At 39.5% G+C, this 14689-nt stretch overlaps 1 protein-coding gene across 2 annotated transcripts in view; it reads right to left on the reverse strand.

Moving 5' to 3' along the window:
* Window positions 1-14456, reverse strand: part of RNF216 (ring finger protein 216) — a 113312-nt gene extending 98856 nt beyond the window's left edge. For both annotated transcript variants that reach the window (XM_065923744.1, XM_065923743.1), the window contains exons 1-3: window positions 14295-14456; window positions 5975-6096; window positions 1306-1439 (exon numbers count right to left, since the gene is read on the reverse strand). In XM_065923744.1, coding sequence (XP_065779816.1) covers window positions 1306-1439; window positions 5975-6041 — 201 coding nt within the window. In that variant the 5' untranslated portion in view covers window positions 6042-6096; window positions 14295-14456. The remainder of the gene's footprint in view (window positions 1-1305; window positions 1440-5974; window positions 6097-14294) is intronic.
* Between the last annotated feature and the right edge of the window lie 233 nt (window positions 14457-14689).

Here is a 14689-nt window from a genome sequence, read left to right on the forward strand (position 1 = left end):
CAAAAGATACACTTAAAGCTGATAAATCAACATATAAAGACATACGTAAGAACAGCATCTGAAAGTATAAAAGTATGTACCAGAGTAACTGAAAAAAAAAAAACAAAAAAAACCCCCAAAGACTAAGGATAAAAACCTTCCAAATCACCAGCAAGAACAGATGACCCCAATATAAATAAAACAAAACCTCAAAGATGCAGAGAACATAGTGAAAGATCATTTTTAAAAGTAATAAAAATGTAAAGCATATTAAACACTATGAGAGAACTAAAAACTAAGTATAATAGTCATGTTAATAAACAAAAATTAGATGAATTCACTCACTAAATTTAAGTCTCTTAATTTAAGTAGAACCACTAGGCAAAACCCAATTATATAATCAACTACAGGCATATGTTACAGGAAAACTTTCACATGAGTTTGCACAGCAGCATCATTCATAAGTGAAAAAGTAGAAGTAACTCAAATGTCCATCAATGAAACATATGATACAATCACACAACAGCATAATATTAAGCAATAAAAAAGGAACTGAAAGTACCAATTCATGCTACATCATAGATGACCTTGAAAACTTATGCTAAATGAAAGAAGGACCAAACAGTATATGATTCCATTCATATAAAATGTCTAGAATAGGCAAATGTATAGAGACAGTCCATGGAATTCTTTAGGCAAGAATACTGGAGTGGGTAGCCATTTTCTTTTCCAGGGGATCTTCCCGACCCAGGGATCAAACCCGCGTCTCTTGCATTGCAGGCAGATTCTTTACCATCTGAGTCACCAGGGAACCCCTATACAGACAGAAGTGGTTAGTTGTTCTTAGGACTGGGTCAAAGAGAAGAGAGCAGGGAAAATAATGGTTAACTCATCAAATCAAGAAAAAAGGCAAAAAATCCCACAAATACACTAAAACAGAAAAGGAAAATTGGAGGAGCCATAGATTCAGAGTAAGTACAGTAAATACAAAGAACAGGCTATTTTGTTTAGTTCTATTAAATACATTTAAAAAAACACTGAAAAGTATCAGTGAACAAAACCAATAAAAAGCAACAGAAAATCTAGACGTTGTCAATCACCACAGAGGAAGCTGAAACAGTTTCCAAGAACTGTCCTTCATGAAAAGCAACAGCCCAAACGCCTTTAGGGCAAATCCTACCAAATCTTCAAAGAATAGGGAAACTCCAACATTACTTAAATACTGCTGTAAGAGCACTCTCAGCTATTCTATTAATACTGAGTGTCCGAAGAATCAGATTCTTAACTTGAAATATATTTCATTATAGTAAATTTCAGAAAACTCACTTCCGCCAAGATGACATCATCATCCAGGTCCTCTTCGTCATGTTGTTGAGGAGCTGGGGTGACCAGCATTGGAATCCCTTCCTCATCAGAGGAGTCAGATATGGTGATGGGTCCATCTCTGAGACTGATCCAGTCTAAAAGTGGGCGGAGAACATTGTTATCAGGAGGTGCATATAATCATATTCAGTCCTTTAATTCAACTTTGGTATGAAGAGGGTCAAACCTAAAGCCAAGTTCATGGCTACTGGAGTGTTAACTTACCTCCTCAGGCAGCATATGCACCTAAGCATTAAAATGAGCTATTTTTCTGTGCTGATCTTTGCCAATAGTTCATTTTGGGAATCATCAGAGAAAATCTCACAATTACTATGCTCAAGATTATCAACTTTTTCTTATACGAGACTGGAAGAATCTGTTGATAAAATCTTCTTGACTGGCAACTAAACAGTGAAATCATGGCCTCCCATCTCACCTCTACTCCTCCAAGGGAATATAAAACAGTTTTATTCAAACTGATAGGTCTGAAAAAACTCACTCAGAAACAGTAAAATTTTCACTTAATATATGATATTAAAGTTTGCTCATCTTAGATATAAATCTTAAGTATTATTTATGCAAATATATTTCAGTGGTGTAGTCAAGTACCCATTTAGCATCTACGACACTAAGCAATTTAAGCTTTCTAGTTTCCTTTTTAAATAGAACCAGAGTTCAACTAGCCATCTAAATGTAATAATTCTGTTCAAGGTCTCTAACTCCTTTTATTCGTTTGAAGATAGATCACATCTGATATGAATTACTGGGTAACACAAACTGATAATTCCTTCATAAAGCGCTACTATTTTTCTCAAGGTTAATGCTTCATGTACTTTTATGGTATCCAATAATTTGAAAAGCAATATAAAACCAATTATCTCATTTCATCCCTGTAACAGGGCTGTGGTGATGCCAAAAACGGCAGTTTAAAACAGGTAAGTCCATGGGATCTAAGGTCAGACTGCCTGGATTCCAACCTCAGCTCTACCACATACTAGCTACATGATGCCATTATTTACTTCTTTAGGCATCCATTTCCTAATCATTGAAGAAACGCTAACAATAGTGCCTACTGTAAACAGCCGTATTAGCTTAGAAAACCCACATAAAATGCCTATTTGTTACAGTACTTGACACACAGTAAAGTTGTCTGATTTCAAGTCTAATGCTACCTACACAGCAGACTGATACATCCGACAACTGACTGAACTGAGGGCCTGCAGAGGCGCACTGCAGAGGACTGGCAGAGTGAATCCAAGTGACCCACACCACTGCTGTTTGAAACCCCACTTAAATGACAGTAAAGGAACTCGCAAAAAGTAAAAAAGTGTAAAAAGTGAAAAAGTAAAAAGTGTCCTTCTTTTTAGGACACAAAGAAGAAAGAAGGAAATGATAGCAAGAGATTTAAACAAAATTCTGGAAACAGCAGATTTTCAGAAGCAAGAAATCTAGAGGTGTGGAGAAGGCTCAAACCCACAGCCTGCAGTGGGGGCAGCTGACCAGAGGTGGCTTAATCCATGTTGCAGAATCATAGATTTCCTTGAAAAATATTCTCAATTATTGTATGCCTTTGTTCATTTCCAGTCTTTAAATGGTTATTTTAGACGATTCTAATTTTACTGTTAATTCTGGGGAGAGGACTTGACAAGTTTCTCCTTCAGCCATTCCAGAACACCCACCCTGTGGAGGCCCATTCTGAAGAGTCACCGGCAGAGTCACTAGACACCAGGCCAAGAGAGAAAAGGCGTGTCCCTGAAACAGCCATAATGATAAGACTCTGGCTGCCTTCTGTTAACTGGCCCCTTGAACGCTGGCAGACAGCCTTAGATTCTATATGCAGGAAATTGTAGGTTCCTCTGAGGAAGAACTGGCCCAGGAAAAAAAGACAAACAACAAGCCTGGAGCACCCAGCAAAAAAGTTGGTTTTAAACCTATCACCTCACAGTGAATCCCAATGGTTGAAAAGATACTCCTCAAAACACCACATATAAACATACTAGCTTTACAATACATACTTTAAAAACCTAAAGTATAACAGAACAAAGTTTATGATTTGTACAAAAGGCTCCTTACCTGTGTGACCATCACCAACACTGGTAAATACATTTCTAGCACATTAGAAGCCTAACTCCACAGATCAGTTTCTCTGAGTATATATACTTTCGCTTCTGGCTTCCATGCAAATAACATGTCTGAGATATATCCATGATGTTGATGTTGCATTATGTAATTTCCTCTGTATGTAATCTACTACATGACTACGTATGAATAAATTACTTATTTTTCTGTTGACATTTGGGCTTGTTCCAGTCTTGGCTATTTTGGATAATACTGTTATGATTATTCTTGTATATCTATCTTGGTATATTCATTTCAGCTTGGTACATTCTAAAAAGTGCTGAGGCACAGGGAAAGCATATGTTCAATTTTAGTGGACAATGTCAAACAGCTTCCTAAATTGTTTGTGCCAGCTTACACTACCACCAGTAGTGTAGGAACTTGAAACTGGTTTTGTACCTCAAAATATGGTCAATTTTGGCAAACTACTTAGGTGCAACATTCCTATGTCTATTATAGCAAATTTGTTGATCATGTTCTTCCAATGTTCTATATTCATACAAATGTCTGTGTGTTTGCTCTCAGTTATTGAAAGAAACATGCTAAAATCTCCCATTTGGATTGTGGATTTGTCCAGTAATCCTTTCAGTTCTGTCCATTTTCTCTTTGTATATTTTGATATCATATTACTACACATATAGAGATTAGAATTGCTTTATCTTCTCAGACGTTTTAACTTTTTAAAAACTTATCTTTATTGACACTTCCGGCTGAATTGTGTATGTTATCTGATAATTTATAGACTTACTTAAAGGCTCGGTTTTGAGGGTTACTATTTGCATAATATATCTTCTATTCATTCTTGTACCTTTAATCTTTACTTCACCTTCATTTTTAAGCCTACCTTCACTAGGTATAGAATTTCCAGGTGAATAATATTCAGCAATTAAAAAGAATTGAATTACTGATACATGCAATAATGTGGATGAATCAAAACACTGCTGTGCTGGAGAATTCAGGAATGGAGAGTGCATACTGTACAGTTCCGTTTATATGAAATTGTACAGTGACAGAAAGCGGGTCAGGAGTTGGGGGAGAACTGCCTGCAAAGGGGCATAAAGGGATCCTTCTGGATATGCTCTACATCATGACTGAGGTGGTGGTTATATGGCTGTATTCATTTTTCAAAAGTTACTGAATTATATGTACAGTTAAAATGTGTGCACTTATATGTAAATTACGCCTCAATAAAGATGATTTAAAAACTTAAAAAACACTTCAATAGAAATTATTAATACAGCTAATAAAAACAACTCTATGTCTACACAAATCCTCACTATGTGTGCAAAATAAAGTTTGTTGAACAGAAAAATGTATCTCCGAAGTTAGTAGTTTTCCAGAATTAGTTTTTCTTAAAGAAACTTTGTTCAAGTATATTTAAGATCCAATTTAGAAAAAAACACACCCCACAACATTAATTTGATATGCATGTTTGGAAAACATGGAAATGATCATATATACAAATATAGCTTGGATTTAAAACTTCCTACATAACAACAAATTATGGCTATAATCACTACCAACTTAGAATACACTATTAAAAATAGCTTTAAAAAACTGGTATTTCTTCTGTTTTTATAATTTGCATAGTTTAAGCAAATTTATTTTTTTCTGTTTATCTGCTTAATAAAATTTGCTACATTTTATTTATTTATTCTTTGGCCATGTCTCATGACATATGGGGCCTTGGTTCCCCAAACCTGCGCCCTCTGCAGCAGAAACACGAGTCCTAAACCACTAGACCACTGGGAATTCCCTGCTCATTTTTAAATGCTCTGAAAGCCATATATATAAAATTTATTTTTTGCTGGGAAAAATGTCTTCATAAATACAAAGTACTATCAATAGCAAAACATAAAAAAGGTACAACCTCTTCTAAGGACTTCATACTTATAATCTTCTCCTACTCATCAGCGTAACTTTTTTCCTTTTAGCCTAGGTGTAACTATGAATTACGATCTGATAGGAAATTTCACATGCATTTAGAAATCTTAAAGAAATGCAGGGTCCCTTCCCTTTATGAATCAATGAATTTCCCCATATTTTAAACACTGTAAAGTAAAGGAATACATGTCCAAAAATTCCCTGTAAGGCTAAACCAGAGTCTTCTAGCAAAAAAGAAGCTAGGCCTTGTATGAGGGGCCACAGAAAAGCATTAGCAGCACCTTAAGTACGTTCAGAACATACAGGCCTAGAGGAACTGCACTCCTGCGATCACCATTCCTTCAAAAACTGAGAACTACCACTGTTTCCACCCTCCTATCTCTCTCTTTTTTTTTCCTCCCATCTCTTAAGATTCAATCTTCTTGTAATGGAAGACTCTTAAACTTCACTCATGCCAGCAGGTATCACCATTTAACACAAAATTCTAGTCTGATGAGTCCATTTACATCTGATGTTCTGAGGTCTGAAAATGAAACATTTCTGGATTCTACATGGTGCAAAACAGATTAATTTAAAATATGATATAACAAGACTAAGAGAAAAAGCAATGAGAGAAAACAGGCACACTCACCTTGTCCCCGGTGGCAGTGGAAATTGTTCAAGTGAATCACCTCTTCATTGCTGTTTCCCTCTGCCATTTTCCAACGCAGACACGCACCTATGTGCTTGTTAATATCTAAACATGGTGACCACCTATTCCAAAGGGTGTGAAAAAGAAAAAGAAAAATTTTAAGAATGACGGAGTATCAAAACTCTTCCCACATATCTAGTCAAGGTAGCATTCTCAGCTTATAAAATGAAAACACCACTAAAAAGAAAAATTTTTTCAGTCTTTTGAATGAATAACTAAAGTTAACAAAAGAGGAAAAACTAAACTTTTAAAAAAATACCTGCAAAAGAACATACAAAAGATGAACAAAGGATCAAAGAATAGATGGGATATGCATTTTTAAAAAGCGAAATTAAACAAAAAAAAATAAAAGGAAATAAAAGATTTTCTAAAAAGTAAAATTAAAAACTCAATTACTACAAGCTATTGAATGGGAGAAAAATATTTGCAAGTCATAACCCCTAATAAGAAGGTAAAATCCAGAATATATAAAGAACTCATACATCTCAATGGCAAAAATCACAAATAATCCAATATTCCAAATTGAGATACTCAAACAGCTAACAGGTATATTAAAAAGTGCTCAACATTACTATATACCAGTGAAAGGTAAATCAAAAACACCTCTGCCTGTTAGAATGACTATCATTCATTCAAAAAGATGAGAGATAACAATGCTAGCAGGATATGGAAAAAAGGAAAACTCTGTACACTGTTGGTGGGATTATAATTGGAATAGACACTATGGAAAATAGTATGGAAGTTCCTCAAAATTTTAAAAATAGAACTACCACATGATCAAGCAATTCCATTTCTGGGTATATAACTGAAGGAAATGAAATCACTGTTTTGAAGATATCTGCACTTCCATGATCACTGCAGCACTATTTACAATAGTTAAGACATGAAAACGACCTAAGTGTCCAACGACAGATGAACGGGTAAAGAAAATGGAATAATATTCAGCTACAAAAAGAAGGAAATTCTGCTATCTGTGACATGGATGAACTATTCTGTCTCTCCACAGAGACTGTAAAACATCACTGAGAAAACTTGAAGAGTAAATAAAGGAAGAGACATACCATATTCATGGGTTGGAAAGCTTGATTATGTAAAGATGTCAGTTCTCCCCAAATTGGTGTACAAGTTTAGTACAGCCTTGCTCAGATTTTTTAAATGGATATGCACTAGATGATTATAAAATTTACAAGAAAAAGCAAAGATCCCAGAATAAGCAAAGCATTCATAAACAAAAAGACGGAGAATTTATACGATAAATCAGATATTAAGTCTTGTTATATTAAGTCTTGTTACAGTAATTAAGACAATGTGGTATTGGCAAAACACGACCAATGGAACAGAGTCCAGAAACAGATTTGTTCACATGTGGACATTTATGACAAAAGTAGCCCTGCAGAGCAATGTAAAAATATGATATTTAAACTGTATGACACTGTACTGGAAAGCTATATTTTGAGAGGACAGGGAAAATCAAAGAACTAGACCTCATCTTTATGCCTTAGACAAAATAATTTTTATGTGAACTGTTGATTTAAATGGTAAGGTAAAATAACAAACTTTCTGGAAGATAACATAAAATACCTTCAAAAATCAGAGCTGGGAAAGATATCTTTTTTTAAATAATAATTTATTTATTTTAATTGGAGGCTAATCACTTTACAATATTGTGGCAGTTTTCGCCATACATCGACATGAACCAGCCATGGGTGTACATGTGGCCCCTCTCCTGAACCCCACTCTTGCCTCCCTCCCTATGGAAAGACATCTTAAACAGGACAGAAAAAGTGCTGTCCACAAAAGCAAAGACTGAAATATTGCACATTAAAATTAAAAAAAAATTCTATTCACCAGAAATTAATTAAGAGTGGGGGTCCACCGGCTAAGACTTTGAGATCCTTACGCAGGGGGTCCAGATTCAATCCTGCTCAGGGAACTCCAGCTTACATGCCACAACTAAAAGAGCCCACACACCACAGAGCTGGTGCAGCCAAACAGATAAGTTCTTTCTCTTTTTTTTAATGGCAAGGTTAGAGAGGGAAAAAGTCACTATCAGGAAAGAAGAGTGTCTGCCTCTGTGAGACAGTATTCGGGGGCCAAGGGGAGAGGATTATTTACGTCTTTCTGTAGTTTGATTTCTGAACCACTTTCTTGCTTTACTCTGAGGGACACCAGAAGAATGAAAATCAGATAAGAACCAAAGGGGGACAATTTTAACTGCTAAGGCACCTTTTTAGTTCCAAGATTCTATCTGTAACCTACCGACTCAAGGTTTTTCTTCCTAAGAAAATCTGTTTTGTCCTGCTGACAGAAACCACATGCTTCAAAAGAGGTAGGCCCTAGACCAGGTCTTCTCATTATATGATGTCTACAAACAGACAATCAAATAATATCAGCATTTTCAACTTAAGATACTACTGTTTTATAGCAAGACTGTGTTTAAGTATTACAACAGAACTTTATGGTATCTATAACTGGACAAAGGTACCTCAATGTTTAAAAATTATAAATCCAACCATAAGCTTTGGTATCTCATCTGAAATAATAATGATGTTATTCCCAAATGGCACAGTATAAAGGAAAGAGCTCTAGTGTCCACTTTCAATTGCTTCTATTCAAGTGCTTTTCTTTCCAATACAACTTTCAAAAAATACTTTGAACACTTAACTCCAATAGCCAGATTTCCTATTTCTTCTTTTACCACAACTAGATTCCTTCAATTTTACACTGGAAATCAAAGGAAAACGTGATTTATTTTATATCTAATTTAGTTAGACTGTCAAGTTTGTAGTTAAGCAGATTACCAGTGCTGCTTTAAAAGCAAGATTCTTCATGAACGGCATGTACAGTGGCCCCAAGCTGCAGCAAGAAAAGAAGTCTGATAATGAAATTTCTACTCCCGAGTAGCTTCTCTGTAAAGGTCATTTAACTCCCTGACATTCAGTCCTCTCATCTGGGCTCAGATCAGATTGTCTTAGTATGAACCCAGGTTTCACCAACTAGTCAATCAGTGACTATGCATAAACTGCTTAATCTTTCAGGCCTAATATTTCTTTCTTCATGAAATGAGAGTACAGCTGTTCTGAAATTGAGTTAAATATATATGAAGTGCTTAGTATAGCACCTGGCACACAGTAAGGGCCACATTATGACTATTATTACTTGTGCAATGGAAACAGCAGATGTACAGCTTTTGTTAATAATAAGGGTTGATAATATAGCCCAACCAGGGTGGGGTTTGGAGGGGGTTATTCTCCTCTTCCAAGCTACTTTTCACTAGTACTATAACTATTCACATAAAACTTTTACTTCCTTCTTAAGGAAATTTCATTTTCCCTCTGGAAGTTAACAAGAACCTATATATGTCTTTTCACTTATTGATCAGACAACAAAGTGGAGTTCAGAAATAGGAAATGCCTTCCAAGAAAGTTCAATTATTTCTTGCCTTTAATTATAAAAATCATCATATACATTTATGATTATACTTTATAGTCAAATATACCAGTTAAAGCTTCCAAATTAGAACCAAAAATTAGCATGGATTCATCAGTTCACTACTTAGTGGAGAATTCTTTTTTTTTTTTTTTATGAATCTTATGTGGTAATATTGAAAGAGTTTTAGAAAATTGGATGGTACTTCTATGTTCTCTTCCACCTCCCACAATTGTCCTAATAGATCTTTTTTTAAACCCTCCTCTTCCTTGTATGAATGAATCAACACATGAAGAGAAAGAGTTCACATTTTGTTTTCTCCATATGCCCTTGACTCTGTCTTATTCATAAGTGTACTTTCAGTGTCTCACAGTTGTTGAATGAACGAGTAACTCTGAAAATATCTTCCTCTGCCAGACTGGAGCTGTTCATCACAGCCATATTTAAATAGTCAAGTAACATGGCTTACGTGACAACAACCAGTTTCTCATTCTCTTCTTCAGTTATAAAATATTACACAATGCAGTGTAATAAAAAATTACATTATTAGAGAAAATCTGGAAAACAAAGCAAGTCAGGAAAAGATGGGATCATCCATGGTTCTCTCATACAATTTTATTATTGTCAAAACTGCATCTTTGCTTCCTTGTGACCAGGGTCCTTAGGTCTGTCTTAAACAAACTATTTCCTTCTTATTCCTCTGTTCATGTCACTTCTCCACTTTTCCTTTCATATGCTCCTAATATAACACTGCATGGTCCTGGGGTTTTGTGGTGCTGCTGCTTTCCAGAATAATCTCCAAAATTATGCCCATCACTTTTGCAACATTGATTTTGGAATAATAAAGGAAAGGAGGGCAAAGGAGAGCCAGGCCAGGCTAGGAGAAGCTGACATGCCCAGGTTATACCAGCCCCCACAAAACCGCTTCCAAGCATATTTTAAAAAAATGTCTATAAATGATTACTGCTCTTCATTCAAATACTGATTTCCCATCTTAATATTTAGATAGCCATTCTTTGTTATCCTGTACTAATATGTAAATCAATATCAAATTAACACAAAAAAGTTGATAATGGTTATTTCTAAGCAGTAGGTTTATATTTTTGCTTCCTTAAATTTTGATTTTTCTACACTAAACTGGTATTATTTACCTAACACTTAAAGAATCTGTGTTATGCATCATGGGGAATAACAACGAAAATCCAACATGGATCTTGCCTCACAGAACTTCCACCAGTGAGAGAAAATATGCACACAATTGAGTATACTACAAAGTACAGTCTTTACTGCAACACAAAGCCTATCACAGTTAAGAGAGGGCAGGCAGGCAGGGAAGGCTTGGGGAGAAGCAGTATTCAAGCTAAACTCGATGCTCTGCCAGTTCCACGCTTAGTTTTAAGACAGCACTTCCATCAAGGGCTCTGGAAGTCCAGAGTGACCATGTAAGAAGTCTGACTACCTGGTTGGAGAGACCACATGGAAAGCTCTGACACTGCCAGGAGAGGGAAAGGCAGCGGGACCATCTCCCAGCAGTCTCAGACAAAGCATTTGAATAAAGAAGTCATTCTGGAAGAATATCCTCCAGTCCCAGCCACTGTGGTTGACAGCATGTGAATCAAAAAAAAAAAAAAGTCCCAGGTGAAATCTTCCCAACTTCTTGACCCACAAAACTGCCAACAAATAAAACTGTTGTATTAGGTCACTAAGCTCAGAAGTGGTTTGCTAACAGAAGAGTGAAGCAGAGCTCTAATTTTTATTTTCTAACCCAATGGGAAGCAATGGAGAGAGTTGTGCTTTAGGAACAACGACTAAGCTGCAATGCGTAAGACAGACTGCAGAAGATACTTAGAGGTAGGAAAACCCAGTAAACAAGAGCCAGTGAATTAGGAACTAAAGGTAAAAGGTAACGGTAAATAGAGGAAGGAAAAGATGTAAGATACTAATTATAAAGGTTAGATCCAATGTGATTTTTTTTATTTTTTAAGGACACAGCACATGGCATGTGGGATTTTAGTTCCCCAACCAGGGACTGAACCTGCACCCCGTGCTATGGAAACTCAGAGTCTTAACCACCAGACCACCAGCGGAGTGCAACGATGGGATTTCCTATGTAACTGGTCATCAGGGCAAGAGGAAGCAAGGAGTCTAAGTTGACCTTGATGTTGAGATCAGATGACTGAACTGGACGATGGTGATACTATAAACAAAGAACAATGAAGTTGATTAATTCAGAATAAGAAAATGCATGTTAATTTCAACATACATACAAAATGAAAGAACTAAGGTAAAATAGCATCCATAATTAGAGATGATATGCAAACAATTAGTCTGGAGTTCAAGTGGTTTCAAAGAGCTTTAAAAATTCTATTATCAGTATCTTTTTACAACATGAAAGGTTTTAAACCAGAAATTATTCAAAATTTTCAGTGGGTAGGCTAACGAGCTTAACATACAACATTAAGATTTTTTTCTCCAATTGTCAACTGAAAATTGGCTGGGAAACTGGGATGGATAAGCAAGCATATCCTCAATCCACAAGTTAAGAAGTCAATGTTTTCAATGATACCAGCTGAATCCTCCGTGAACTCATGACATCCTGCCCCTTCTATCCCAATACTGTCTACAAGTGATACCCTCCAATGAATTTTCATATAGGACAGAGTTTTGTTTTTGTAACCACAAATCTCTTCATGGCAGAATCAAAATCATTACCATGGCCTATGAAACCCTGTCTCACATGACCTTGCTGACACAGCCAGCCCCACCTCATATTTCTTCCCCTATTCACCACTCTGCAGAAATCAGGCTCAGGTACTAGAAAGTGTCATGAAACTTCAGGCTCTTCTCTCTGCCTCTCTTTGACCAAATTAACTCTATTTATTCTTCAGTTCCTCATCTTAAAATTTCACTTTTCAGAGAAAAGCCTTTCCAGACTATTCCCAGTGTTTGTTCATATGTCTCTCACTCCTTCCAAGTACTACCACAATAAAATATTTAGGAAGCTACACTTAACATCTACCTCCTTTGCTAAAAAGAGTTCCAAGAAGGTAGGAAACTGAAATTTAAAGTGTCAGTTGCTCAGTCATATCTGACTAACCCTAACCCATGGACTGTAGCCCACCAGGCTCCTCTGTTAATGGGATTCTCCAGGCAAGAACGCTTGAGTGGGTTGCCATTTTCTTCTCTGGGGGAAATCTTGCCGACCCAGGGTTGAAACCCAGTCTCTTGCATCGCAGGCAAATTCTTTACTGTCTGAGCCACCAAGGAAGCCCCAAGAAGGTAGGACTCTTGTGCAATTCATTTCCAAAGCCTCAGGACACAGCACACAGCCTGGCAAAAGTAAATACACCAGAACTTTTTGCATATTCACAGGTATAGCAGGATAATTAGGAGTATGAACTGGGTTCAAATCCCAGCTTAGACCCTTACAAGCTAAGTTATTTTTTCAGCACCTCATTTTCTCCCTCTTGAAAGTAAGGGACGACAAAAGCCATGTTATCGAGGATTCAGAGTTAATATATGGAAAATCCTTACAATAGTCTCTAGCTAAAAATCATTATGACGTCACTAAAGCTCTTACCACAGCCTAAAACACTGTAAATACTCATTAACATGAGCACAGGCTCTCTCATCCACCCTATTTCATAAACTTTCAGTCTTCCAGACTCATAGCTCAACTTCCTTTATTACACTTCTCCAAAGGGGCTGCAAGGCTTCTCTTTCCGTAGTTGCTGCCTGCCTTCAGGAGGAAACTATAAAGCCTCCATTTACGTTTACAGGGAACGCCGAAAGTCTGGCCCCAGGCTCTCGAGCTATTTCCTTAAATCCAGACACTTCCTACTCCCAGCTACGATAAATGACTTTTACCAAAAAAAAAACTAACGGAGCAAGGCCGTTTCTCCGCGGTCTTCCTGTAGGCCAGCGTTCTGAACGCGGCCGTGCCCTCTGCCAGCAGCGCAAATCATCTCATGGTATCAAAAACCCTAGGACGAGCCCCCTCCAGGCGTTCCTCACGACGCACCCCGACTGACCACAGCGCCCCACTCGCTGAGGTCGGCAACCTGCCCTGCGGATGTCGCGGAGACCCCGCAAGGCTCTCAGCGAGCTGGGTCACCAGACCGGAGTGGCCCAAAGTTTTCGACAATCGTCCCACGCGGCATTCGAGTCACAACCCACGCGGGAACAGCGGCTTCGTTCGCCGCCCAGCGCTATGGGCACATTTTGCGGGGGGGGAGGGGGTTGTGTGTGTGGAGGTTCGCGTTCCCTGCGCTGCCCGGGGTTCGGTAAGTCCTCACGAGGGTGGGCAGCAGCGAGCGGCCGCCTTCTGTAAGTAGCCCCTCCAGAGTTGAGCCGCGAGGGTCTGGGACCGCGGCCCGCAGCTCCACCGCCACCCCCACCTCGGGGCGTCGGAGTTCAGTCACAGCGCTGCGCCCCCCGCGCGCTCCGGGCCGCGCTCGGCTCCACCGCCACCGCTTCCCAGGAGGTGCTGCCGAGGAAACTCGAGTCCTTCGGCGCTTTCGAGTCCTCGCGCGGCGTACCCACCGACCGGCCCGCGAAACTTCCCGAAGTAACGGGACCCGCGGCGGGTTCGCTGGCCGCCCGTGCCTTTGTCGCCCTTTCCTGGCCGCCGGCCCCGCTGCTCCGGCCGCTCGGCGCTGCCCGGAGCCGGCCCTGGGCTCGCTCGCGTCGGGATAGCCGCCCGGCCCGGCCCGCGCCCCCCCGGGGCCCTTCACGGTCGAGCCCCCACCCCCACCCCTGGCTTAATGGAGGCGCCCGGAGAAGACGCCACTAGCCCCACAGAGCCGGCCGAGGAGCCGCGGCCGATACTTACTCGCCACTCGACTCGCCGGCTCGCGAGGCAAGCTCGGGGGCTTCTGTCGCCGCGATTTCCAGTCAGCAGGAGCGGCCGCGATAACCTGGTCGCCGCCGCCGCCGCCGCCGCCGAGGCCGCCGCTGCGCTCCTTCCGGCCTTGCCGAGGCGTCACCGCGCGCCTGCGCACAGCGCCCCCTCCCGACTAATGACAGGAAGAACCATAGAGGCACGCAGGGGGCTAGGGAGGAGGGGTCTGGGGAGTAAGACCATAGAGAGGGACTCCTGTCCTCCGTCCCGGCTCGCCTTGGGCTGAGTCTTGACTTCGCCACTAGGCGGGAGGACGAAAGGAGCCCCGCGAGGTGTCACTATCACTCTGGGGTTTTCAGTTCCAGGGCGTGAAGCGGGTGACCGTG

The sequence above is a fragment of the Muntiacus reevesi genome, chromosome 2 (genome assembly GCF_963930625.1).
Source record: "Muntiacus reevesi chromosome 2, mMunRee1.1, whole genome shotgun sequence".
Lineage (NCBI taxonomy): Eukaryota > Metazoa > Chordata > Mammalia > Artiodactyla > Cervidae > Muntiacus > Muntiacus reevesi.